Below are 26,833 nucleotides of genomic sequence, written 5' to 3'. Positions count from 1 at the left end.
AATCCACAGAAATATTTACATGCATTTTTATCTTTAAGCATATACTTGAATTCTAAATTTAAGTGTTGTCCTAAGGAGCATCTTACTGCTTTTTCCATTCGTAGGAATAAACGTGTCCTGCATATCCACAGCAAATACATAGGCAGCACAACCCCCATCAGTGTGAGCTTGTCAAGCTCATCACAAACCAAAACCAACAAAAGAAAAAAGGAGCTTCCTTCTAGTGCAGTAAGACTCTGGGTTAAGGACAACATTATAGAAATTAAGATTTTGGGTCTTGAACTGAGAGACTTTTTATTTTTCAATGAATTAAGTAAAAAACAGCAGCAGCCACGCAGAAACAGTCTTGGCTCTAACTGAAGTGAAATTTGAATGTAAATGGTCCTCCTCCAGAACCAAAGGGGTTGAATCCTTGCCATGTGTTCCAGCTCCTGTGGAAAGGGTTGTTGCCTCCCTGCTGACTCTCCGCATCCAGTGGGTCCTCTCCTGCGTCAAACTTCCGCCTCATTTCTGGAGGAAACAAAACAAAGGTGGAATCATGGCACAGTAACAACAGGGTTTCCCCAGAGTACTTAGTTGCTGTTATAATCAAAATGCAGTTTGCAATAGCACTTGAAGCAGGAGACACACATATCCTTGACATGAGTATATCCGAGTTGGTCAACCCTAGAAATCTCTACAACATGTTATCCCCAGAAGAGACCTTCAAAATGTAATTTTTATTTGACTTTTAACAAAAGTCACTGAAACACAATAAGTACAGATTACATCTGACTTCCTGCAACAGATTGGATACAAGTATTAGTGTACTGCTTTCTCAGTAAGAGATGGGTAAGGGCAGAAAGGGAGAAAGCGAAGCTGAAGTGCTTGTTATGACTTACACGTTTGTTTCAACCTTGATGTAAAAAAAGTAACTAAATATAAGAAGCCACTGCATCATTACCTGGGTCAGTGAGGACTTCTTTCGCAGCTGCAATATCAATGAATTTCTTCTCTGCTTTCTTTTTTTCTTCCTCGCTCTGGAAGTTATCAGGGTGCCACTGGGATGCCAGCTTCCTGTAAGCTTTTATGATTTCTTGCTTTCGAGCATTTCTAGATGAATAAAATTACAGATAACTTCATTTTCTGATTGCTCATATGCCACACTAATGAAGTTTACTTTAAACACTGAGACACTAATTAAGGGCATCAGGAAAGTTATGAGGTGCTGTTAACCTTCTGCAAGTGGCATTGAAGACTCTTTACACAAAACAAAGGAAACAAGTTGCAACCTTAAGCAAAGATTTCGCACTCCTTCACCACCTTCCTTCCTTCACCACCCATATGCTTCTCTTGGAAAGATGCTACTGCCAGTGACTCTGCAGAATATAGTTCTCAGTCTGAGGAATTTACCATCAGATGAATAACAAAAAACACATCAAATTAGTTCACAATTGGAAGGATGACTAATACTAGTTCAGAACTTTGCTTGCTCCTCATTAGCAAGGGAAGTTGTTCAGTCACTCCTTTAAGACTCTTCCAATCTATCACACTATGCCACTATTTGTTACTTTTAGTAATTCTTGCCAGTCTTCATTTCTTCCCCAACTCATCAAAATGACTCAGGGTCATCTATACTAAGAATTTCTTCCTAACTTCCTCTCCTCCTGCTGTTGTTTTTCAATTCCTTCTAAAGGAATTGTAAACAAAAGCCACTTTACAAGCTGAGCACTAAAAATTAGTACAGCAGAAGAGTGAAGATAGCAAGATATAGAACAAAAATTCACACTCAGCAGAACAAATTCAAGTGATCAGCCCTAGAAGTACTGGTTTAAATAACCACCTTTCACATCATCATCTCTGGAATTAGTATCTCACCTTTTCACTCCCAGGATTTTATAATAATCCCTCTTCTGTGATTGCTTCAGCATTCTCTGGGCACGTTCCAGCCCTTCCCGAATCTGCTGGTCATTTTCACTTTTGGCTTGAGCAGTCTCATAGTCCTTAATAGCTTTTATAAAAAATGTCAATGAAAAAAGGTTTCACTACTCTACAAACTTTCAGTTAAAGAACTCAGCCACTCAACAAAACTGAAGCTTCGTTATTACCATACAGAAACAGCAGAACTTGAGTTTCAACTTTACATGTTTCGGGGTTTTTTTTCTAAATTAGAAAATCTTGGAATAGAGGAAATTCACTTTCACACATGAATTAGGTAACTTTCTTTCTTTAGGTTCATCACACTTGTGGGAAATAAAAAAGAAGGGAGAGTACCAATGTAGGTCACAACATTGTCTGGACATTACTACAGCCACAAGGATGAACATAATGAGTATCTCGGACTGGGATGAAGAAACAGAAACCAAGAAGAAAGATTCAGTAATTAGTACTTGAAAAGCCCACTGCACATTAGTCCCACATTGTTGTTCAAGTGAAGGAGGATTTAACCGGAGTCCTTAAATGAATATTTTCTTCTTCCCCAGTCTGCACTCAATCAATACAATAGAAAGTCTCTTCCTCTTTAGTGACTATAAAGACAGATTTCAGACTACCAGTAAGTTCACATTGTTAACAAAAGGCAAATACTGGCTTTTTACACCTCTGCATGCATAATATGCAAACAGTTATATTTTAGCGGGTTTTTTTCCCCAAAGGCATGCTCTCACTTTTATTTCAAGAGTTTAATTTCTCAGGAATGAAAGGAAGAAAATAAAATTTTTAAGAAATTTGAGGTCTACACTTCAAGTAAATTCTGTAATTACTGCAAGTGCAAGACACCAAGTTTACACATCCTTTAATTCCAAAATTTATCAAGGGAAGCAAGTTGAAGTCTTTAATAAGATTGCTCTTCTTTCACTGTTATAATAATCCTCAAGGTCTCATTCGCAGATCCAACTCTCTTAGGTTTCTCAAGTTAGACAAAGTACTTGCATCAGATTATTTCCAAGCAGATGCTATTTCTCAGCAGGTGTTACATTTGTTTTTCACTGTTTCTGAGCAAGACAGCAGGAAGTGCTAATGAATTTGTATTACCCAGACATCTGATACCACTGCAATCGTGTTTCAGTTACTGAAAAAAAAAAACTCTCCAAAAAGTATTGCCAGAGCCCAAACAATTTCCTAGGCTACTACAAACCAAACGAAATTTCTATTCATTTTCACATCACAGGACACCGCTTTTGCTGCTTAAAGCATTCTGGCTTCTACTGGTATTTTTAATAATTTGTCCAGTCATTAAAAAAACCCCAAAACAGGAGCGTGCACTAACACTTGTGCTGAATATATGCTATCAAAACTAGTAAGAGCAGCAAAAATGCAGAGATTTCATTACGCTGCTTTATTACACCAATAATGTTAAGCCCCACTGAACTTCATCTGATTCAGGTAATTCTAGGAGGGGCTAGCAGAATGTCCTGCCAAATGCAGGTCAGATTGCTCAGCCTCACTGAGCACCACATCACCTACAGCACCATTGTGGGAAACCTGCTCAGGGGTCAACTACCTGATACCATGACAGTATCAGATTTCTCTTCTTTTTTTCTGAATCAACTTCCTTATTTAAGGACTGCAAGCATTAAGCACAAGGGAAGGTGTTTTCAGTGCTGCACACTGCAGAGGGAATGCATCCAGCACACTTTGCAAGTACATATTGCACTTTCCCTCCTTAATTTTGATGGTACACTTCAGTATAGGGATTTTCCTCTTTCAGAGAGTTAAATGCTCTCTCCATCTGAGGGGTGAAGGTTAGAAGCAGGTGGAAAAGGATGGCAACTTCATGACCACAAGAAGTTTGCTATGAAGCCAGGAGACTTATTACTAATTCCTACTATGTCAAGTGAGATATTTAATCAATTCTTTTGAGTCACTATTTCTAAAAGCAGTAGTACCTCAGAAGCAAACAGAAGAGTCACTGCTGCTTCTTACTGGCCTACTATTTCAGAAAACTTCCTTTCATCCTGCTCCATAATGTGAAAGGAACAACTATTCCCCCAGTGTCACTTTCAGTTTAAATACTTCACTCAAATCTAACTCTCATTATTTCAGTACAAGAATCTTCATGATCTCTCAAAAGGTAATCATATTGTATCTCTAAACAACTTTGCTGGCTTTGGTATCTTGCCTGAGTTTTTAAAATGGTGACATATTAATTCTGTATGTGGAATGATTGCCAATTTCCCATCAAACAGGAGTAACTGCAGACAACCTACATCCATGCCAAGACAGTTAAGAGAAATAACAGAACTGTTTATGCTCTTACTGAAACCTATACAGTAGTAGAGTGGGGAGGGGAAAAAAGAAAACACAAAAATTAGTATGTTCTGACCAATTTTGAAATAGCAAGGCAGGTTTTTTTCCTTTTTTCACAAAACCTGTCCTCTAGACAGATAGACTCCTGTACTTATGAGGTATGCCAGAAATGGAGTCATTAAACATCTGTCTCTGTAGACAAGCCCTGGATCCCATGTGATTATGAAGTAATTAAAACCATCTCATGAACCCAGCTATACAAAGTGAACTGCATCTTGAACACTTAACAATAATCACCTTCCAAGTTCTGAATTACAAGTACTTTGAAATTTCATACCTTTAACAGGAAAATAGGTGCCTCCAGCTTGAAAATATTTTTGAGGGAAGAATGAGAATAATTTTGCCCTTTTAAATATGAGACTACAATTTTAATTGCTCTGGTGTTCTCTATGGCAAAGAGAAACCAGCCATCAAAAGATAAATGAAGACACCTCCAGGCAGATGAACAGTAATGGGCTGTAATGCTGTTGATGGAGGCTCTGCTGGAAGGCAGAGTATAACTACATCCACCTCGCTGCTGTCAAGGGCAGGAGGAAGGCACAGGAGATGTTACACAATCTGGAGTTCTGCTCTAGCATGGTTCTTCACTTGGAACCCAGCTAGGCCAAGCCCAGCAGGCACCAGCACAGGAAATAAGCTCTCACAGATCCCAGCTATGAACTCCGTTTCCTTACATCCTATAACAGGGAGGCATTTGCCCCAGCACAAGACCAGGCTGGCTGTCTGCATTTGTGCAGAACTTTGTTAAAAAAACTTTTCTTTCTTCCAATTTGCTACAGTTTGAGTCATCTCCCTGGAGGTATTTAAAAGTGATGCAGATATGGCACTTGGAGACATGGTTTAGTGGTGGACTTGGCAGTGCTGGCTTAATGGTTGGACTTGATAATCTTAGAAGTCATTTCTATCACTCCATGTAACAGGATGCATTGTACAGAAATTCCATATGGAAAATGCAGCCTCAGGAATAGACTCAGTTTACTCTCTGAGCAACACTACAGAGATCCACGGAGGAGAAGCAATGGCTGTTACCGTCTTCTGCCCGCAGCACATGCTAGAGAATAGAACAGTATTATTTATTGCTGCCATCTCAAGACATGAAAATGGAGCTCCTAAAATGGATTTACATTACCCTAACTCTAATTACCTTTTACCTCTAAATGCAATTCTCTGACACTGCTGATTATATAAATGTCTCTGAGTTGAGTAATCTGCACAGTCTCATAAAACATCCTGAACACAGTCCACTGTTGTAAAGACAACTCTGCTGTAGATAAAACAAGTACATTCCACTTACATTAATCAAGACAAAATTACCATCAAGTATTTTTGTAAATCTGCAACTACCAGCGCTAATTAAGGATAACATGGTGTAGAATCAAAGTGCATGTTAAAAAAAAAAACCCTTTGAAATGCTGACTACATTTTAAATGTCCGCATTAAGTATATGCCACCAGCATACAAGCGTACCTTCTTCATACATGTCTTCTAGCAAATAAGCTTCTGCTCTGTCTTTCAGGGCATTCACATTGGCTGGCTCCAGCTGCAGAACTTCTGAACAAAGTTTGATGGCTTCTGTAGCCTGCTGATTCTAGAGAGGCAAAAGTAAAACCAAACTCATGTAGTTGTGGAAGTTTTGTTTCATGTTTGTCTTGAAGACATTTAGAGGGAGATAAGCAGAATTACCTTTGATAAGCAGTGACAGATCCTTTCTTTGGCACGAGTAGAATAAATTGGGACTTCTGGCTCAGTTTTCATTACAGACTCATATTTACTGATAGCATCTTCATACCTGTTTAAATCATAAGGCGTAATATCATGAAATGTAACCACTACCTCAGGGTGTTGTGTTTTATTTAAAAATTCTTAAAATTCATAGATTCTCCCATCCTCCTACCAAAGGACCTTCCCTTCAATAGCCTTAAAGGTGAGGGGTGAAACAACAGTACAAAGAAAACGTGCAGGCACTTCAAGAATTACATTCCCGTATCCTTTTCTGTGCTGAGAGACAGAAGAGCAGGTACTACGCCTGTCAGGCTTATGCACAAGGTAACAACAGCAATCCTTCCCCATGCACAGCCAAGGGTCTCCAGATTTGCCTCCTGTCCAACATGACACTCCACTTCAAAATAAGCATCTCCCCCACTGATACCTGAGATGGACTCAGCTCTGTGCTCACAGTAAGGGTCCAGACTATCTGCACACTACAAAAGGTACCTGTTCACAGAGGTACAAAAAAGCTTCTTATGCCAGTTTTAATCAGGGAAGTTTTCTCCTTTTCTTCTTCACAAGTCACACAGTAAAGTGTTATTTTGCTGTGAAGGCCTCAAAATGCTAAAGTTACATGGTTTGAGCGACAAACAGATTAGAACATTTACCTAAATTTACAAGAGTGAGATTGAATTCACAGGTTGCTACAAGTTAGAGAAATGCAAACTCTCAGACTCCCTGAAACTTCGCTGATGCTGGATTAAATAAGTGAAAAGAGTCCAAACAAACTTCTGGCTTAATAAAAGTGGCATCAGTTGTGCTTATTCACATTCCTGATGTACTTCATTTAAAAAAGCCACCTTGACAATGTCTAATGATTTCTTCGGGGTCCTTACAGCTGAATGTCATGTGTTTGGGAATATGTTTCTGCTGCAGAAAGAACTTAAGTATGCAAAAGGGACACAGTGGCATCAGAAGGAATGAGAATAGAATAGTTGCTATGCAAGCCAATATTTATTTTAATTGTAATTTGAGAGCTCTGCTTAGTACCCACTTCAACTGACACATGCAAAAAGCATCACTTTAATCAGCTCCTCAATCAGTAAGTTGGTGCTCCAATTGTGGGTTTTTTTCTATTTTTTTTCCCTTTTATATAGCAGTGAATACTTACCTGCCTTCTCTGATGAATTCCTCTGCTGACTCGATCTGCTTATTGAGTTTCTTTACTTGCTTATAGAGAGAGAAGCACTGCTTATGGTCTTGGTCCAGTTTCAGACACTCCCGGACCTCACTTTTCCCAGGGAGGTAAGGAGAAGTGGGGGAAAAAAAAAACAAACAAACAAACCACACCTAGGTCACCACACACCATGAAATGTTACCTGAAGACACAATGAAGCATATCCATAAACTGTTCAGAACAACACTTGAGTTCTTTCACAGATCTCTCCATCCAAATATTAATATAAAGTAAGACCAAAAAGAGTCTTCCAAAATATACAGGGACATTTATCTGGGTTTGGTTTTAATTCTTTTGTATTGCCAAACCCACAAAAGACTAAATGCTACATGAATAAATGCTACATGACTAAAGAGCTGAAGAGTACCTTTGAAGAAAAAGGCACTCTGTGAAAGAAATTATATTCATCAGTTATCAGAGGAATAGATAGGAAAATTACCATCAATTGTAACTCAGATATATTACAAAATTCCTACATTCAAGTGTTGCTTGAAATAGAAAGCTCAACTAAGACACAAACCTCCTTGATGGAATCTCAGCCAAGCCTGAGGCTGATGTTTCACCATGTTTAATTAGACTCTGATTAGGGAAAATATGTGTTAAAATAGTCCAAAGTCTTAAAAAAAAAACCCATAAAACCTCCAGAATGCAGCCACATGAAGGAATAAATGTTTTGGATCCCATAGAGTCATCATAGCACAACCACTATGTCAATTTCAGGAAGAGATTACAAAATCTTGTTTTGTTCCTAAGCACAGACAAAAATATCTTACTATTTGAAAATAATTAGGCCTTTAAGAGGAAGAAACTAAGGGAAGGACAAGAGATAGCACTCAGCAAGTCCAAGAGCTATAGAACTCTTTCTCAGCATATCTCATGACACAAAAATTAATGGTATCAGATAAGAATAAAGAGACTTATCCCTTTCTTTCTGATTCCGTTCTGTTCTTCAACAATGCCCTCAATTGTGCTTTTAAATACCACCTATACTTGAAATCACTGGGCAAAGTGATGGTCACCTCCCAAATGTCATCACAGAAGTGACTTATGAGCTCACAAGATTAAGTAGGCTCTGGAAAAAGAATGCCTAATGCAAACCAATTACTTTCATGTTTACTTTTGGCTAGCTATAAAACGAACTTTTTCAAGTATAATCACATGCAGTTTCCATCTGCCAAGAAAAGACACACGGGCTTTTTCAGTTCTCTTCACCTTATTGAAGGGACTCTGTGGCAGAAATCTTATTAGAAGGATTCTGGAGATGAAGGCAGCACATCTGAAATTATGACTGGCACAAAAACCACTTCTGTGCAATAGGAAGAATCCCATCATTTGTGCGGCTTGGCACAGAGCACAAACTGAACAGTCCCAATTGGACAAGGGCAGTTATCTGCCAGATAGACTAGGGACATATGGGAATAAGACCTTAAATTTAACTCAGTATGAATAAAAGGACAGGGCATTATCAAAAAGTCACCCAGGACTGTCTGCAGGAATGAGAGGCAAACAGCTTTGCACCCCAAGTTCTTCATACTTGGATGCTCCTGTACTTTTTATTTACTCTTAAGCTTGCAACACAAATGTACACATCTTCTGTTTGCATCTTAAACTTAACTTCAGTAGAGATTTAAGGTTAAAAAAGCTCCACTACAGAAAATTTAGAGAAGCACTTCCTTCTAGGAGAAATACAATGAGAACAGCACTTGTAAGCAACTCCGATGGAGAGGGACTCTGGCTTCTGTTTGAGGAAACAAGATGCCTGGAACCATTCATGGCTGGTCTTTCCAACAAACATGGGTTTCTTCACTGCCAATCAGTTTCTAGAAAGAAACTCCCTTGATCAGATCTAGACCACAGTTGATTCTCCATCCAACCCTCACACAAGAGATACTTCATGGTTTATCATTACCTATATATTTTCTGTCTCAATTATAATGATTACAGCAAATAGTAAAATTACCTGAGAGATAATTCATGGTCCCCCAGCTGATAATATATTCTGCTGATTTTATAGAAGGCTTCAGTATTATCATTCTTTAATTTGGCAGCAGCTTTCAAGTCACTAATGGCTTTGCCTGGTTCCCCTTCCTTTATGTAACACTCTGCTCGAAGTTCCCGTAGCTCTGCATCCCAAACACAAACCTTGAGAAATCAAAATTAAAGCTTGTTTTTGGTCCATAACACTTCACGTCTTTTCTTCCCCAAAAGAAAAATCCCATTTAATTTCACTTTGCCAACTGAACAGCATAAGGTTCAAGCTGCATGCAGAGCTCATGAAATTAGCATCTCTGCTTCCTGGTGGATGCTGTGATGCACCTGCCCAAATAGAAAAACAAAGGCCTGAAAATTTTGTAAATGATGCAATGAACTCATGCAGAGAGATGAATTAAATCTACTGGCATTGCTTAAACTAGGACAGTCTGTTGAGCCTCCAGGAAAGGATATCAGAATAATAAATTATTGTATCTTCCCAAAAGAATAGAGGTAATGAACAGCAAGGACCAAGCTGCCGGTTGTCCTCTAGGAAGCAGCCTGTGGGTAAGATGCAGCTCCACCAAGTTTGACCTTAATATCTGGATTTTAACAATAAAGAGAGGTAAAACTGTCACAGTAAGGCAAAACTAATTACTCACAAGGAACTGCCTATCAAAATTTGATTTAGGGAATTAAATCTGTCTAAGTCTTATCAGTTGTTTGGAAATGATCCTCTTAGAGCAGGCTTTCCTGCTTTTCCATAAACCAATTCCTGCACTGTAGCAGTTTCATCACCAAAAGTTCCAAGGTTGTAAACTCCAAGTCAACACCACTAATTTGTATGTGCAGAGTCATAGCAGTTGACTGTCTTTTAGAATATTTCTATATGACACACAAAACGCCCACATGATTGAGTTATTTACACTTGCACTATCAGGAAATTTACACCAATTAAGATTCAACAGATAGAGATACCTAAGGAACAAGATGAAAATTCAGCTAGCTATCTACATTTTTAATTTTGTAGGGTTTTTTTTAATCTTTTTTTACTTCACTTTCTCAAGACAAAAACTGTCGGCATATATGCAATGAAAAATCCAGATTAAAAAATCCTGTAACTTCTATACTTGATGAAACTCCATTGATTTCAGAAAAACTTCTTCCCAGCTTCCCCAAGAAGAGCAAATTGTAGAAAAACAGGAAAGTATAATCAGTAAAGTTATCTGTAATTGAGGTTTCACTGAAGTATCTTTAAGACAGACTATGACTTCTTCTGCAGCTAGTGCTCAGCCCTCTCCTCTCTCCAACACTATTACAGACCCACAGTGCTCAGCAAAACTAAACCGGTTACACCAAAGTTATCTTCACATCAGTAAAGAAACTTCAACAAAAACAAAGATGTCAGAAGCTCTTACTTTCACAGTACCATCTGACTTAACACTTACTGCCAAGATTTCATCAAGAAGAGAAATAGCAGCTTCGTAATCCTCTTGCTGGTAGGCAGATAATGCTTGTGAATGTAGGCGCTGCAGCTCATCAGATTTTGTCAGCTGAGTCTGGGCTTCTTTTTCCTCATTATTGCTAGGATTGGATTTGAGCTGCAAACATGAGCAAGGAGAGAGACTCAAATGCTTGTTCAAGAATCTCTTTCAGTCCCACAAATAATCATATCATGGAGAACTGACTAAAGCTGAGAATAAAACGAGTTTCAAAACTCCACCAGAAGCATTTCTACCCCTGAACTTCAAAAGAAAGAAACATTCTGAGATGCAATGCAAGATGTCAGAAGTCAGAAATCCAATTTTTCATGCTTGATCAATCATCACCAGACACATCATACACAACAGCCACTGTCCCCCATCACCTGCTGGACGTTGTGAACCTCCTTGTAACCTAATTAATTCACCTCTGCTATCAGCTGTTAAATGCTGGATTTCTCAGCAGCAATAGACAGTGTAACCACGCAGCATAATTTCATCTCTCACTTTAAGCACTATATATATTTATAACTTCATAACAGAAATAAATGAAACATGTTCCAGACAGTTGTTACTGTGAAGCTGTGTTTCTCGCATTTTCCTCACAAAGAGTGGCTGCAGCAGCAAGGTAAGTGGCTACAACCAGGGAAAAGACTCAGCTGGGCAGTCATGCATTCTGTTTCTTACACAGTTTTAAATAAGTCTAACATTTTGTCTACAAGGACTCTCATTTCCCTAACCCCTCTCTGAGCAAGTGGAAGTCGTTACATTGTACTTGTCTCTTTCATTTAGGCAGGTTTATCTTTTCAAAGAAAAATTTTAAAAAGATCTTTCAGGCAACTTTACTATCACCCAGAAAGATACACATGGCCAGAGAGAATCTCAGCCATTCCCTTGCAAAGTCAGGGAATTTGTAGCATTACTGTAGCTTGAAAGAAGCACCAACTTCATACTTGTTGCTGATCAGAATGACTTTCAAAGTTTAAAAGGGACAAATTACCACGACTTTTTTGTTTGTTTTTAAATAAAAAATTGCACTATCTTGCATTCTGTACACAGAATGTGAACTGAAATCACTCAGAGACATCCAATACTTTTTTCTTTCCCCATTTATCTTGAAGTGGCCTCTTCCCTTTTTCTCACCAGTAAGAAACACAAAATACATGTCTTTCAAGAACTGTCTCTAACATAATTCAACTTCAGCCCTCAGAAGTCCTTTACCAGACTTTCCCCTGGTTCTACCACTTCAGTATATGAAAGGAAAGAGCCTAAATGATACATCAAATCATGCACAGGTCCCACACTTTGTCTTCAATTCCTCTTTATAAATCTTTCTGAACCTTATGCAGTTTTTCATTTTACCTGGCAAAAATCAAGTAGCACTTAGACCTGAAAATTCTCCTTTATTCCCTACATTGTCTTTCAGCAAGAGGAGCGGAATGTGATCAAAGAGTTTTCTTTCTTTGTAGGATTCTCAATCTAAGTCTCATAAAGCTTTTCTTCTGGTTAGAACTCTGCCTATAAGCCCTTGATGCTGTGCATCCACTCTCTCCCTAAAATCTGGAGCTTGTAGCAGTGGCAAATTTCTGCACCTGTAATTTCAAAAAATACCAAGTCTACAAAATTCTCTGAAGTTCTGAACTCTTTAGTTTCAGAAGACTTGTTTGATTTCTTCCTTAATTCCTCAGCATCTTCTTCCTAAAAATTAAAAGCCTTTGATATGGATGAGCCTTACACTTCCATAAAAACTTATGATAACACCATACTCCTTAGACTCACGGTATGTTTCTTGTAATCTATTTGGAGAAAATGTCAGTGGATTATGAAAAGCAACATTACAATCATGGAGGCAAGTCCAACAGTAATCAAGACCATTTGAGTGAATCATCCTAGGCAATTATAGGTAGCACAACATGTCCAGTTAAAGACAGGGAAATTTTTCAAGATATCATTCAAATGAAAGTCATTGAGTGTGTGCTACAGTATGATGAAAATACATACTCATAAGCTCTTATTAAGTAATAGCATATTGCTATGATGTTTAAATCATTAATGTTAACTAAAGCAAAAGGAAGCCTGCTCATTCAGCTTGTGAAAAACACCCTGAAGGGAACTTAGGGAACCTCCATGGTTTGTGGTCTCTAAGACTGAGACATCCATACACTCACGGACAGTGCACAGAGAAAAGCCCTGCACTGGTAACATATCAGGTAACAGAGCTCAAATGACAGACAGATAAAAAAAAAAAAAACCAAGGAAATATTGAATTACCTTTTATTCTTTAGCTCAGAAGCTACAGATGATCACTGTAGCACAGAGAAATATATTTGGAAATATCTAATGTTATATTAAATATCTCTGATGCGGTTAAGAGAGCCTCAAACCCAACTAGATGCCTAGTAACTTAACCCAATTTGTTTAACTTACAGTGCCATAAGACAGCCTCTTCCACCTAATCCAAAACAGTACTATTACACATACCAACCAACCATGGAAAGCTGTTGTCCGATGAATTTTGCAACAGGCAAGGGTTTAGATGAGAAAGCAATTTGCAGACGTGCAGAGCTCAGTCACTTGGTCTTGGCTGACATCTAGTGGAACTAGGAGCAGTGCCTTCAGTGTCAAGCCTTGAAGTGTTTGTTCTTCCAAGGCAGACAGAATTGTGTATTTAGGACACTTCCATATACAATATTTATTGCAATAAATTGCAACTATTACAGTCAGTCTTAAAAAAGACTAAAATTTAAAAGAAATGTAACAATTTGGTCCTTTCCTCACTTTCCAATAGACAAGGCAGAAGTTCTGCTCTAATTCTGTACCTTCTATAAATTCACCAACTCAAATGCTTGCCATTTCCTCTGGAACATAAGCAGAGTCACTGAGAACACTGTAAGGCACATACATACGGCTGCCAGGATTTGCATTGTTTTTTGTCACCTTTCCAGAAGGCCTTCCATCAATGAAAGTATGCCAGTATCCCTTTTATTTTCAGTAAAAATGACATGCTTACAGGTAAAAAACATTCCAGGGCTTTCATGGCTTGAGGCCCTGGACACAAATGTTGATGCACCCACAGATCTGTCCTGCTGACTTCTATCAATCAGAAATCACTAACCCAAACAGAAGGAACTTGATATTAAAGCATATGAACACTAAACCAAAGTTGTAGCAGAGAAATAATTACTATTCATATAGCATGAGCAACAACTTTGTAAAATCAGCAAAGGACTTCTGCTTACTTCTTGTTTCATGTGGAAAACCTGACCCATGTAAAAAATTTAATCAGCTTGATTCATGTGTTAGCCAAAAGGAGAGGTTTCTAGAAATGCATGCAGTATTGCTTAATACATGAAGGCATAAGTCTGAATCACACCCTCTATCCAAACCTCATGATTAATTTCAGCCAACAGGAAAGTAGAGAGTCAAAAAAAAAAAAGATAGCTAAAAATAACACATGAATACTGAATCTCAAGAGGCTCTGCTCCCAAAAAGGAATACTGTATCCTCTGCAGCTAGGCATTTCCACTGCCTGCTCTCTCACACACTGCCTCACAAGACAGCCAGTACTGATATGCTAGAGAGAGGAGGAATATACAGAGACTCTGCTTAGCAATCAATCATTTAAAGATATTCAGGGTGCCCACCATGAAACCTTCTCCTGATACTATGAAATGATATAGAAAGAATTTGAATACATTAATTTTCTTTCCTTTTCACGAGTACACATTAAAGGACAGGTTTACTGTTTTATATGAAGAATAGTTATAATGTTTCTTTTAAGTTCTACACAAAGTCACTGGTCTGACAAGCTGCAAAAATTTACCTGTCATCCTTCCCTCCATTTAGATGGGCTGAATTTTTCTTGCTTTTTCTCCCTCAAAAATCACTGCATCTCCTAAATTACTGAGACCCCTTTTAAGGAACATGACTACAAGAGAAGGAATGGGAAATCTGAAAAATTTAGAAAACAAGGAAAACCTCAAAGAAATAGGTATTCTACTTAAAGATTTCAAGGTATGTAGCACAATTTAACCCACTCCACACATGAACAATTTAACCTATTGCAAATTACTACTTTAGTATTTACTCATTTTGCTTGAATATATTGTACTTAATATGTATTTATTACTTAATATTATTATGTACTGAAAATTATGCTTTCCAAACCAGACCACTCTAAGTACACAAACAACATTGTTTATAAAAGGAACATGGAAGTCAGATTGAGAACTAATATGCTTGTTTCCTAAATTAGCTTCTGGGAAGAAACTCTGTTCTACTTCAGACTTAAAGCCTGATTGAGTATTGTAACTATTTAACTGACCAAAGGCAGCAAATTTTTGCAGCAGGTTTGGCAATAGGAAAAGATATTTAGAGTTGACTGGAGAAACAATTCCATATGTAGCATTAAGCAATACTTCAAGAAACAGTAACTGCAAAGAGATGCAGACACAGACTCACAAGCAACCCTGACACTGCATAATTGTTACTGCAGCAACTGTGTCCTCAGTTAATCCAAGCTGAACAACTCTCTCCCACATCTGCAGACAGCTGAGCTGCGCTGCTATCAGACCACATGCTCCTAAGAAACTTACTGAGGAAGAAGCAGCCAGAGCAGCTACGTGAACTTCAGAATAAGCTGCTGGAGCTCTGCTACAGACCCAAGAACTGCCTGGTGCATTTCTACCTGCAAGAGCCATTCCCCGCAGCTGTCCTGCAGAACATACAGAATAACCACTCCAGTTTTGTCATCCACACTTACTAGTAAGATTTCCATTAAACAGCTGCTATCTGGACCACACAACTTCTTTTTTCATCACTCTCTTCAGAGACAGCCAACAAGACAGCATCTGTTACTTTGCAAATTCTTCTTATTTTGGCTTAAGGGACACACCAGCTGTTCAAACTAGCAACTCTTGAAGAGCAAGCAAGAATGAAGAATGTATCTTATGTATACACATATTTACATGAATTTTGTGCAGAGGAAATCCAGACTCACATTTTCTGAGGGCTTTTTTTTCTGGGGTTAGATCAGTTTACCTGTGCAGCATAGGACTGAAATGCACAAAATATCCATCAAAACTAAAAACAGCCCAAGTGAGTTCTAGGTATGTAATATCCAACTACTTGTAGCTGGAAACTACGATTCCAGATCATGGAGAGAAAGTACTGTCAGACATTCATGAAGATAGAGAACTCCACAAATGAGATAGAGGGATACCAGGGAAATGTACTGATTTAACTGCTCAGTGACTAAATTAAGAGTCAACAATTCTTTTGCAACCAGTAAAAAGAGATAGGAACCTGCAATGGTTGATCCATGACGTCCCTAGTGACTTCCCAGGGAGACATGAATATAGTGATGTAAACCAGAGTTCAACTACATACTTTTGAGTCCCGTATCACTTATTTTTGAATGAAGACTGCTCCCTTCAGCTACCAGCAAGCAGAGATCATGAAGTACCAGGCACACACAAGAAAGACTTTCCAAAGTGCTCCATTGTCTCAGGCAACACCACATTTCATCTGCATCACTATACTGCAACTTCACTGGTCATTTGTTCATACAAGGTTTTTTAGCTACTATGCCTGCAAAGAACAGGAAAGAAACTCAGGCCTAGATAGCATATACTCTATAGAGCATCACAGTTCAGATGTGACCCTGGCTCAGAAGCCAACTTTAAAAGTAGTTATGTAGTTCAACACTGGTCTCCAACTTACCACATTTTTAAAGTCATCCTCTGCTTCATCGAATTTTCCTTGCTTAAGCAGTAAGTGTCCTCTTTGTAATCTTGCCTGAAATGAAACATAACTTTTTATTTACAAATGGGAATTCAGCAAAGTATGAACACAAGTTTCATTTTAGTATAGCTAACAAGCTGAAACAGGGATCATGACACTCATTTTTTGTCTTTTTGATTTAAAAATATTCTTATAAGGCCTCTTCAATGGCAACGGATTGCACTGCACCAGGGCTGAGGGACAAAAAGCAGACAATTTTTATGAAAAGAACTCACGTGAGAAGTTTAACAAATCACAGTGAATGTGACCACACCACTTTCCTGATTATAACTACTTACAGATAAAATAAATAGCAGAATAAACAATTCCCACATTCAATTATTTCATTAAACTCTCAGAATAAGAGAAGCTATGTGAAAAGAAAAGTCAATGATTTAGAAGACTTTGATTTCTAATATGAATATTTTCAAACAACAGTGAATTTAACATTTGCTCCTTTATTGTCAGCTGCACAGGACATGCCACTGCCCACAAAAAAGGGAGGTGAGAGAATCAGTTGGAGAGGACTTCAGCATTGGTTTCCAACTAGCGAGGCAGTCTCCACATACAGTACACAGAATGGAGAAAGGGGTAAGCAAATCTGACCTTGCAATAGTCACACAGGAATGCAATGAGATTAGGACAGTTACTGTGGAGAACAGATACCTCAAATCTAACGCTGTTTAAGAGAAAAAAAAAACCCAGAGGCATCTGTGTGCTTTCGTCTCCCTGTCCCAAATGGCAAAGCCTTGGTGAACAACAGAATAACCACAAGTGAGAGAAGAGTTTAGTAGAAATCCATGAACTTGGTAAAACTAGTAGTTGTTCAAATAACTGGCTAGACTGTACTCAACATCGCTCCAAATTAAGGCACATATACCATTGCTATTATTTTACCCACTTTAAAGCCCTCTGATGGATAATGTATTCTCTATTCCTGTTGAGCAAAGTCTGAAAAAAATCCCAAATGTTCTTTGAAGCAGTTTTTTTCCTTACACTTGAACAAATCTTCAGTTCCAGTAATACTTACTGATGTGAAGTCCTGCTTTAATTCAACCACTTTACTTAAATCGCGAATTGCCGCTTTAGATTTGCCCATGGCTAAGTACACTGTGGCTCTTCTGTAATAAGCAATGTAGTTCTCAGAGTCTCCCTCTGCAAATGAATAAACAGTAATCAGAATACCATCTCAAAGCTACTGAAATTTCTGGTACAGTAGAACGGTAATGACTAAAAATATATCATCTGACTTTTAAGCCACTGGAAACAATGGTATACATTAATAAGACATAAAATTTGCAACATTATGCAAGCAGTATTTTCTGTGCAGTTTAATTATTTAACAACAAAGATTACACAAATACTGTAAATGCCAAATAATTGAGAGTGAAAGTCAAATATGCATGTGTTCCTCGGCTTTATATGGGAGAACAGCCTCTACGTACTAATGCTTTATCTCCAACTGCAGGCCTACATTTGAAAGTACATTAATTCATCATTTTCCAGCCCAGGTGCTGATCACCATATCAGATAAATGCAAATACTCCCAAAATTACTAATATGTTAGTGCAATGTCAACACAGACACTAACTCTTTATATCATTCACTGAAATATCAGCAACTTCTTTCTTCAGTAATAAAGTGGGCACCAACATTCCCTCTAACGAGCAGATAAATGCACACACACTACCAACATGAAGGCTAACTTCATGGCCCACACATTCCATGTTGTCTCCTGATCAAATTTCCAAGATCCAGCAACTTCAACACTCTCCAAGCTAGCACATACTCCTGTACAGGAGGCAAACATCAATCTCTGAAAACAAGAATAATATTCTTAGCATTCTTCTGTATGCAGTATTTCACAGAAACAGGTGACAGTTACTGTGGGTTCTCAAGGAAAAGTAACTTCAACCACCGAAACAACCCAATGCTGGAATACATAAAGCCTTTTACTATACAGTTCAAAACATAATAATCAATCCAGAATTTGTAGACAAGAACATTAATATCTGAGGAACAGAAGTAGTATTTTTCTTCTTCACATCATTTGAGGTTAAAGTTGAGCTTCAAAATAAATGGAAGATACAGCACCTCCAACAATCTTATGACCACCAACGAAGTTTCATAGCCTGCCACCTCCATGACCAAGAAAAAGCTATCTGCACTCTTCCTCTACAATATCTTGGTTGTGAAAATGCTAATCTCCAGAACTGAAATTTAATAGGCACTCCCATGCTGTATGCCTCTTTGTATGTCAGCATTATAAACATCAAATAAAGTCAACTGTTAGCACCCTTAAAAAAAAAAAAAAAGCAGCATTGAGTCCTAAAGGTGTAGGCTTGGTACAAATCGACAGCTGAAATTAAGGAACTTGATTAATACACAAAAGATGAAAGGTAGGAAAGAGCTAACACAGAAAGCACATTCCAGCACCAGATGATTATCTGACACATAGTTTTGCCTCAGTACTCCAGCAACAGTAATGAACAGCAATTGACACTTACCCAGACAGAAGGCATAAGCTGGGATTGAAGAAAGAGTTGAAAATTTAACTAAAGAGAGGCAATATGGACAGCAGTTTTCTTTTATTTCAGATATTTGCAAAAAAACCAAAATAGACTGGCGGAGGCAAGACAGAAAAATCTATTTACCTCAAAGTCTACAAGGATGCAGTACAGGAGGAAAGAATCCTTACCTCCTCACAAGCATAGTTGGCAAATCATGCTTAAAATCTTTTGAAAAAGGCAAAATCCAAAGAAGTCGTCTGATGAAAATGAGGCAATCAGGCTAAAATCAGTATCCAACTAAGAATCCCATAAAGGTCACAACTGAGGTGGTCACACCATATTTCTACAAACTGCTCAAGCACAGCTGGCAAAGCAGTGGGTTTCACCCATGCAGGCACCTCACACCACTGCTGCCTCTACAACACCACCAGGACCTCCACAGCCACACACTGAACTGGTCTCATCAAATCAAAGTTCAAGTTTGCCAACCAAAAACAAAGGAAAAAACCACGCTGTAGCACTAACTGTGCACAGACCCCACAGAAATGCTTTGGCGGCAGCAACACACAAACCAAAGGAGTAACAAACTGCATCTAGGTGGAACAAGGAACTTCCATAACAGAAGAAAAGGGAAGTTGCCTCCTCCCTTCTCTTTACATAAGGGAAGTTGATCTTGGAGAATACAAAGAAAATATTAGTAACTCAGAAGCAACCCATGTTTCATTTACATGTCACTATTAAACCAAGGCATAAATTAAAAAGTATCAACAGTACAACTCATCAATGTATAACATCTTAGTAATATTCTTTTCACAGAGAAAAAAATGTACTTGTACACATTATAACAAAGTCCAACAACTTAAAACGGTACCATGCAAATAAGAAACTGTAATTTAATGGACACTGCTCTTTACCGGTGCTGTCTCCATGCTTCGATTAAAGGATTTTAATCAGCTAAGTTGCTTTAAAATTCTTAAAAGCAAACACTTAACTTCTCAGTTTGCTGAAAATGCAGAACACCAAACAAGAACGAACTCACTATTTGACTACAAGAGAGGGACAATTTTGCTCGCCACTGCCAATTCACTATCTCAAACTTGCAGTACCAGTTTCACTGAGATACCACCTACTTCAAGATTTAATTAAGAAAAAAGAAGAAGAAATAGAGTGACTATTTTAAACATTGAATTTTTTACAGCATTGGATAGGAGAAAGCATGGATAAAGTCAGCCTTTCAAAGACATACTCATACTTTGAAATACATTACAAAGAAGAAACCTGATCTTGATGGGATTAGACAGACAGGGAATACCTCATCAAATAACATAAATCATAACTCCTTTCATATAGCAAGCTTCTAGAACAACAGTGACTTGTTGTACATAAGTGTTTATGTATCATGTAGTTAATTTAACAGTTTTCTTTTATCAAAACCAAAGCATAAATATTCTACTGCATCTCTGCTGGCTTCTGTCCAAACTGCTGTATAAAGATTCCCCAAATTCTGTGACTCATGGAATGCAATTTGCAAGAAAGCAGAATATTTAATGAAGCAAACAGTGGGAAAACCACACCCAAAGGTATTTCAGTAGAAGAGTCACCTCCCTGAGATACGCACCTATAGCTGCATGAAAGTGAGACAAAGCATCCGCCAGCTGTCCAGCAGCCAATAATTTCTTCCCCATTTCAAGCTGTTTTTCTACTTCTGCATTTATTCCACACTCAGCTCCTTAAGGAAAAACAAAAAGATCAAAGGTTGTGAATAACATTTTGATTACATCAAACACATACAGTGATAATACAATACACATAACAAACCATTACTGATAGAGGCAGAAGTCGCATCCTCCTGCACTTTAGGTAACCTCAGGTCTTTCCCAGCCTAAGGGATTCTGAGACTCCGTAAAGCACCCTGCAGTCTAATAACCTCATAGCATGTCCCAGTTAGGATGTGTCAAAGTACACAAGACATTGCTTTGCACCCCACTGTGACCAAATCCACACCTTCAGTAACATAGTCTGACTTTCAATTCCAGAAGAATCTGGAAAGCACTTGTAACACACACATGCAGCAAATGCACACAGGTTCTAAGTTAAAATTCATTACCCTGAAGGTAATTTAATACTTAACTGAGAACTGTTTGGCTACTTAGAGATTGGCTTCTCATCTACCACACTTGTCTCATCTTCATAATTTCCAGGGCAAACTTCTACAGGACTGCAAGTTTAGACGAACAATTAAAATTCTCACTCCTTTTTCCTTCAACCAGTAGCATGAAAACCATACTAACGTGGTAAGTCTTTGAAGTGCCAGTCTGAGTTTAAAGCTAATAAATTGCTGCTGCTCCACCAACAGGTTGAGTATTGTTGAGAAGAAATGAGCAGCCAAGTGCAAGTACGCGCTGTACGCACATCAACTCAGCAACAGCTTTTTCATTTGTCCCGCTCCCTGCAGTCTTCAGATCAGGGCAGAATTCCACTACAAATTACCCACCAGCTTATGACTATTAAAAAATTTGCACACTAGAAAAATTTTCATTCATTAAGAGGATACCCTATGCCTAGATTTAAGCAAGGCAATATACTAAAATCCTCAATAAGCACATTATATTAAAACCCAATTATTTATAACTTATTTCACTCAGGTTTTGCATTGAGCTGATTCAGATAGGCACTTTAAATATAAAAATGCAGCAGCACTCCAAAGTTGTTTCTTAAATCCAAATAAAAATGTTACAGTACAACTCATTGAAGGAAAGTATATCCAAACTTCTCACACTGAAAGGTGGTTAAACAACAATGTATTTGTAACGAACAAACAGGAACTTCTTATCACCAAATCATCACAGTTTTAGATGTAGGAGCTCTCAACACCTGGGATCTTATGTTTTCTTTTCTACTCCATTATACAGCTCACAATTCTTTTAATTCCACATTATAAGAAAATCCTTGAGCTGTCTATACTAAAATGAACAAAATCTCCTCTGCATCCACTAGAGAAAGTTCTATCTGCTGAAAGGCTGACAACAAGTCAGCACACTGGATTCAAGGGCTTCAACTCAATTATCTGTTTTAGAACAATGATAGAAAGCAATGTCTTTTTAATTAATGGAAATTACTTCATGAAGTCCCAAATTTCCAGTGAATATTTTTTGTTTAACTAGATGGATTTAAAACTGCCTACATGATAAATAATTATTATTTAAGGATCTTACTAAATTATTCATTTTAAAGGCAATTCTAGGCATGTAAAAATGTATTCCCATTTTATGTGTCCAATTTGCAGCAAAAAAGGACATTCTTCCTGGCCCACTTTCCTTCACTAGCTTAAAGCTTCAACCATCAAGTAGTCACAAAAAGTCAAAAGTGTCCTTTAAAATGACAGCAAGTATAAGAAACACAATGAAAAACTAAGAACTGAAAAAAAACCTCACCACAAATTTTGCTGGCTTTGGAAGCATGCTAGCAGTAAAGCAGGTATAAAACTATAAACAGACTGACAGATTTAACATGACCTAATACCAACTAAAAACTCTTTTCATCCCTTCTGTGTTTGCCCACACATAAATACCTGAAATCTTTCAAAATTTGTCACCTGGAGTGGTATCCTAGAATTGGGCTATTACTTACTCTTTGATGAACTTTCCATCTACCCAAACACAGCACACAATTCCCACAGTCTCAAGCATCCTTGTTTTACATTCAGTCACATGAGGATAGCTCCAAGAATACATTTTTCCACAGTAAGATGTACCTACACAATTTAGTGTCTTTCAAACATATGTACAGTACAGTTTTACAGTTACATAATACTTTAGGTGGAAGAGGCATCTTTTTCCTTGAAAATAATGAAGACAATTACTAAAACAAATTAGAAAGGTGCCCACTGGTAGCAAACAAGTAATAAAAACAGGAGCAACATGGCTAAAGAAAGAAGCAAATTGTGAAGTCCTCTACATACCCTGTAAAATACATTAAATATTGACATACATTAAACTGTACATTAAACCTCGGCTCTGCAAGTTGCTGAACATCATAAACTGGTGCATGAATCTCCAGGAGCAGCCTGCATCATCAGCCTAACGACGATGAAAAGTGATGTTTACCATAACTACTCAGGAACACTCTGCACTGACCTGATGGTTGGGCTGTTTATTCACAGAAATCTATTGCTTATTCATTTTCTGGCTGTAGGCAAACAATTGCTCCAAATAAAGCAGCCCACAGTAGACATCTGAAAACTGATAACATAAGCACAGGAGCCCAAGGACGCAAATTCTCTGCAACCTATTTGGGTACCTATGCACTCTTTGGTCTGGGAATGAGCCTAAGAAGTAAAGTTCAGCTGGAGCAAAAAAAACCACCAAACATCACCTCACAGAGCTCTTTACAACAGATACACATTGGATGAGCTCGGTACCACAGGCCCAGTTGAAGAAGCTCTGCATACTCCACCAAGCAACTAAATTTACCCAAGAGATGTGCAAGCTTCCCATTACTTTTAAAAACTTCCATGTATTTTAATTTGAATATAATTTCTAAAGACTGCCTAAGTGTTAAATATTCACCCTGGGCCTCAAAAAACCACACACATGAGCTGTTAAATCAAGTCAAATATTCTGGATAAATTAAGAGCCTGTAGTCCACGCAAGTCTGGGGCAAGAGTCTAAGAGTCAAAAAAAAAAAACAAAAAAAACAAAAAAAAAAAAAAAAAAAAAAAAAAAAAAAAAAAAAAACCAAAAAAACAAACCAACACAAACAAACCAAATAAACAAAAACCCCCAGACTATTTCCATATAATTGGTACTAACCCTGACAACTCTTCAAGGGACAACAATCAGAAGGTGCAGGGAAAACAAGCAGGTGCAGCTAACCTGTTTTTCCAGTTAAATACACTCACTTCAAATAAATTATAACTTCCTGGTAGGATTTTTGTTTTATTAGGACAATTGGTACTAATATGTAGGCACCCAAGTCTACAGACTTGTACTATATCCCTGTATAACTGGCCCCATCCACACTGCAAAGAACGCAAGAAAGCCCTACAACTTGAGAATAGTTTTAAGATGTTACACACTTCTGTTTTTCCCCCTGTAGAATTTCCACCTACTTTTTTTCTAAATCTTGTTTCCAAGCTGAGTAACAAGATTATGAAAATAAACAGAATTAGTTCCTACTGTGTACTAAAACCGGTTGTTTGAACAATAAAGCAGCAGCATGCATACCATTAATCTTAATTGCATTCATCTAAACCTTTATTTTTTCCCCATAGAGCTTAACGATTGCCTTATCTTGTTAGGAGAGTGGAAGATCCTGCTTTTGCAACATTTTTTATCAGAATGACCCTGAATCTCAAGTTTGCTGTTATTTTTCAACAGTTTGGTCCTTGCTTTAAGTGTATTCACTAACATGATTTTGAAGAATTACCACTGAACTAAGATATGGACAAGCACCAACAGTTTCAGAAGCAACACTTCTGAGGTTTACAAGGTTTTCAGAGTACACAGTAGAGATACATACAACTTCCACCCATCAAGTTCTCACTCCCTCCGTCTGCAAAGGAAGTTGGTAAACACAGCAAAGACTGGCAGACAAAAAAAAAAAAAAGCCCCACCCTCAGTACTCTTTGTATTTGGGGCAAATAAAAAAAACCAAAAAAGCTCCCAAACTTAGGGGGAAAAAAAAAAAAAAGGTGCGGGGGTGGGGGGGAAACCACTTAATGCTTGTGGTCTGACAGTAACAAAATGAGCTCTGTATACTCAGAGCCCCTTTATTCTTCCCCATATTACATTTCCTTTCTTCTGCTACGAGGAAGGAGAGGGAAAAAAAATGAACAACTCTCCTTTATTTCTCCTCAGCCACCTCTTTTTGTTGTGATAAGTGTGGACAAACAGCAGTGAAGAATGAATCTTACCAAAAGAGGATCTGTGCCAAATTCACCACAAATTGAGGTGAAGAGGAGGAATCAAAACCATCTTTACTAAGTGTATTTACCAGCCAGATATAAATAGTATTCATTGCCATCAACTGTGAGATACAAAATTAATACAGAATGACTCTTCCAGATTCATGAATCAGATGACAAAAGACAGACTTCTATTATCAAGACATCAAGATACAAATTTAAATGCAACTATGAACACCTCTGAGCTCAAAGACTAGCAATATTTGTGGGGAAAAAAACCTAGATACTTAAATAACATAACCCCCCAAAAATTCTCTAACTATACATTCTGAAAAATTAACTCATGAACTAAGAAGTCAATGAATTCAGTAATAAGATCCAGTACCACCACTTCTCATTCTATTACTGTACTCTATATCTTTATTAACTGAAGTTAAGACAACGTCCTCCAAATCAGGAAATTGCCATTGCCCAAATAGCCATTAAACCACATACGTGAAATAGGTTGGCAACACTAAATTATGAATCCTCAGCAGGAGCGCCACTGCCACAATCTAAAGGGGGCGGGAGGAACAGTATGCTCTGACAAAAGTTACTATTCGTCTTCTAACACTACTAGAATGCATATTATAAAAAAAAAAAAAAAAAAAAAAGGCAATTTGACATCACAGTACATGGTCTAACGCAGGGTGTCTCTGACCAGCTGAGCTATTCTTTTATTTAGTGTATCAACTGAATTTTTAATGTTAACCTATATCTTCCTTAAGCCCACATCCTTTTTCTGACTACTGACAGCTTCAGTACCACTTCCATCTGCCACTGGCAGGTAAAGAATGTCCCTCAGGTGAAACCCTGACTGTAACCACCACTCTATAACAGAGTTAGAAACTTAACAGCAGCCTGTGAATAAAAGTCTGGCTACACAGGTGTTGCTGGCAGTGTTCTATGAAAGTAAATAAGCTGCACAAAGCACAGATAAGCTGAACTTCAAATACCAATGCTGAGAGGTGGGAAAAAAAAAAAAAAAACAATAGAAACCATAACAACAAAACAAAAACAGAACCAATTCAACGCAACCATCAAAAGCCTCAGCGAATCTCTAAGCATGGTACTAATACTGGCTGCGGCTGAGAAGGGCAACTAGAAAAGCCTTTGAACTTCGGAACTACACAAAATCCACACGGGAGTGCGAAATTCACGGTAGCACAGAAGGGCCAGTGCTGTCACACAGCTGCACTCGAGGGCACCCGAGGCCTCAGAGCGGCCGGCGGCAGCCCCGGCCCGTCCGTGAGCAGGCCGGGGAGCGCCGAGCGCACACACTGCCAGCCACCGCCAGCGCACGGCCGGGATGTCCCACTAACCCCAACAGGTCACCGGCAGCGGCCGTGCCCTCGTTACGCACCCTTCGCCGCAGCCCCGAGTGATGAGGTGGCAGCGCTGTACCTCCCTCCTCGCACCCTTTCCCGAAATATGTCCCCCCCCAAGACAACATGGGCCCGGGGAGGCGGGGGGTGTGGGGTGTGTGCCCCGCCGCCATGGCGGACACCGCGCAGCCCCGACAGGAGGGACGGAGGGAGGGCGACCAGCCACCAGCCACCACGGCCGAAGGCCCACCCCGACGGGCCGCGGACGGCCACGGCACAGCCCCCCGGCGACGCAGCCCCATAGGGACCCCGGCCCGGCTCACCCTGGTACTGCAGGTCGAAGAGAACGAGCAGGAAGGGCAGCGCGGAGCCCAGGCGCCCGGCGGAGGCAGCGGGGGACACCATCTCCTCCTCCTCCGTCGCCGCCCCCTGTCCCGACAGTGGCGGCTCCGGGCCGGGCCCAACCGAGCGGCGGCTCCAGCTCCTCCGGGCAGGGTCGTGGGCGACGCTGATTGGCCGCGCCGCGCGCGCCCGCCCCTGCCTGGCGCCCGCCGCCGGACGTGAGGGAGCGCCGCGAGCGCGCCCCGCCC

The 26,833-nt window shown here is 39.0% G+C and overlaps 1 protein-coding gene across 1 annotated transcript; it reads right to left on the bottom strand.

Moving 5' to 3' along the window:
- Positions 1-268: 268 nt before the first annotated feature.
- Positions 269-26,768, bottom strand: DNAJC3 (DnaJ heat shock protein family (Hsp40) member C3). Its single transcript, XM_041478267.1, has 12 exons — positions 26,567-26,768; positions 20,593-20,703; positions 17,495-17,619; positions 16,405-16,479; positions 10,651-10,803; positions 9,192-9,373; positions 7,166-7,285; positions 5,971-6,076; positions 5,755-5,875; positions 1,858-1,990; positions 944-1,092; positions 269-510 (listed from the first exon to the last, which is right to left on the bottom strand). Exons 1-12 carry the CDS (start codon positions 26,646-26,648, stop codon positions 353-355), a joined length of 1,515 nt encoding a protein of 504 aa, XP_041334201.1. The 5' UTR covers positions 26,649-26,768; the 3' UTR covers positions 269-352.
- Between the last annotated feature and the right edge of the window lie 65 nt (positions 26,769-26,833).

Source organism: Pyrgilauda ruficollis, unplaced genomic scaffold, assembly GCF_017590135.1.
Source record: "Pyrgilauda ruficollis isolate IOZ18807 unplaced genomic scaffold, ASM1759013v1 scaffold44, whole genome shotgun sequence".
NCBI classification, from domain to species: domain Eukaryota; kingdom Metazoa; phylum Chordata; class Aves; order Passeriformes; family Passeridae; genus Pyrgilauda; species Pyrgilauda ruficollis.
This window is presented reverse-complemented; position numbering and strand designations above follow the sequence as displayed.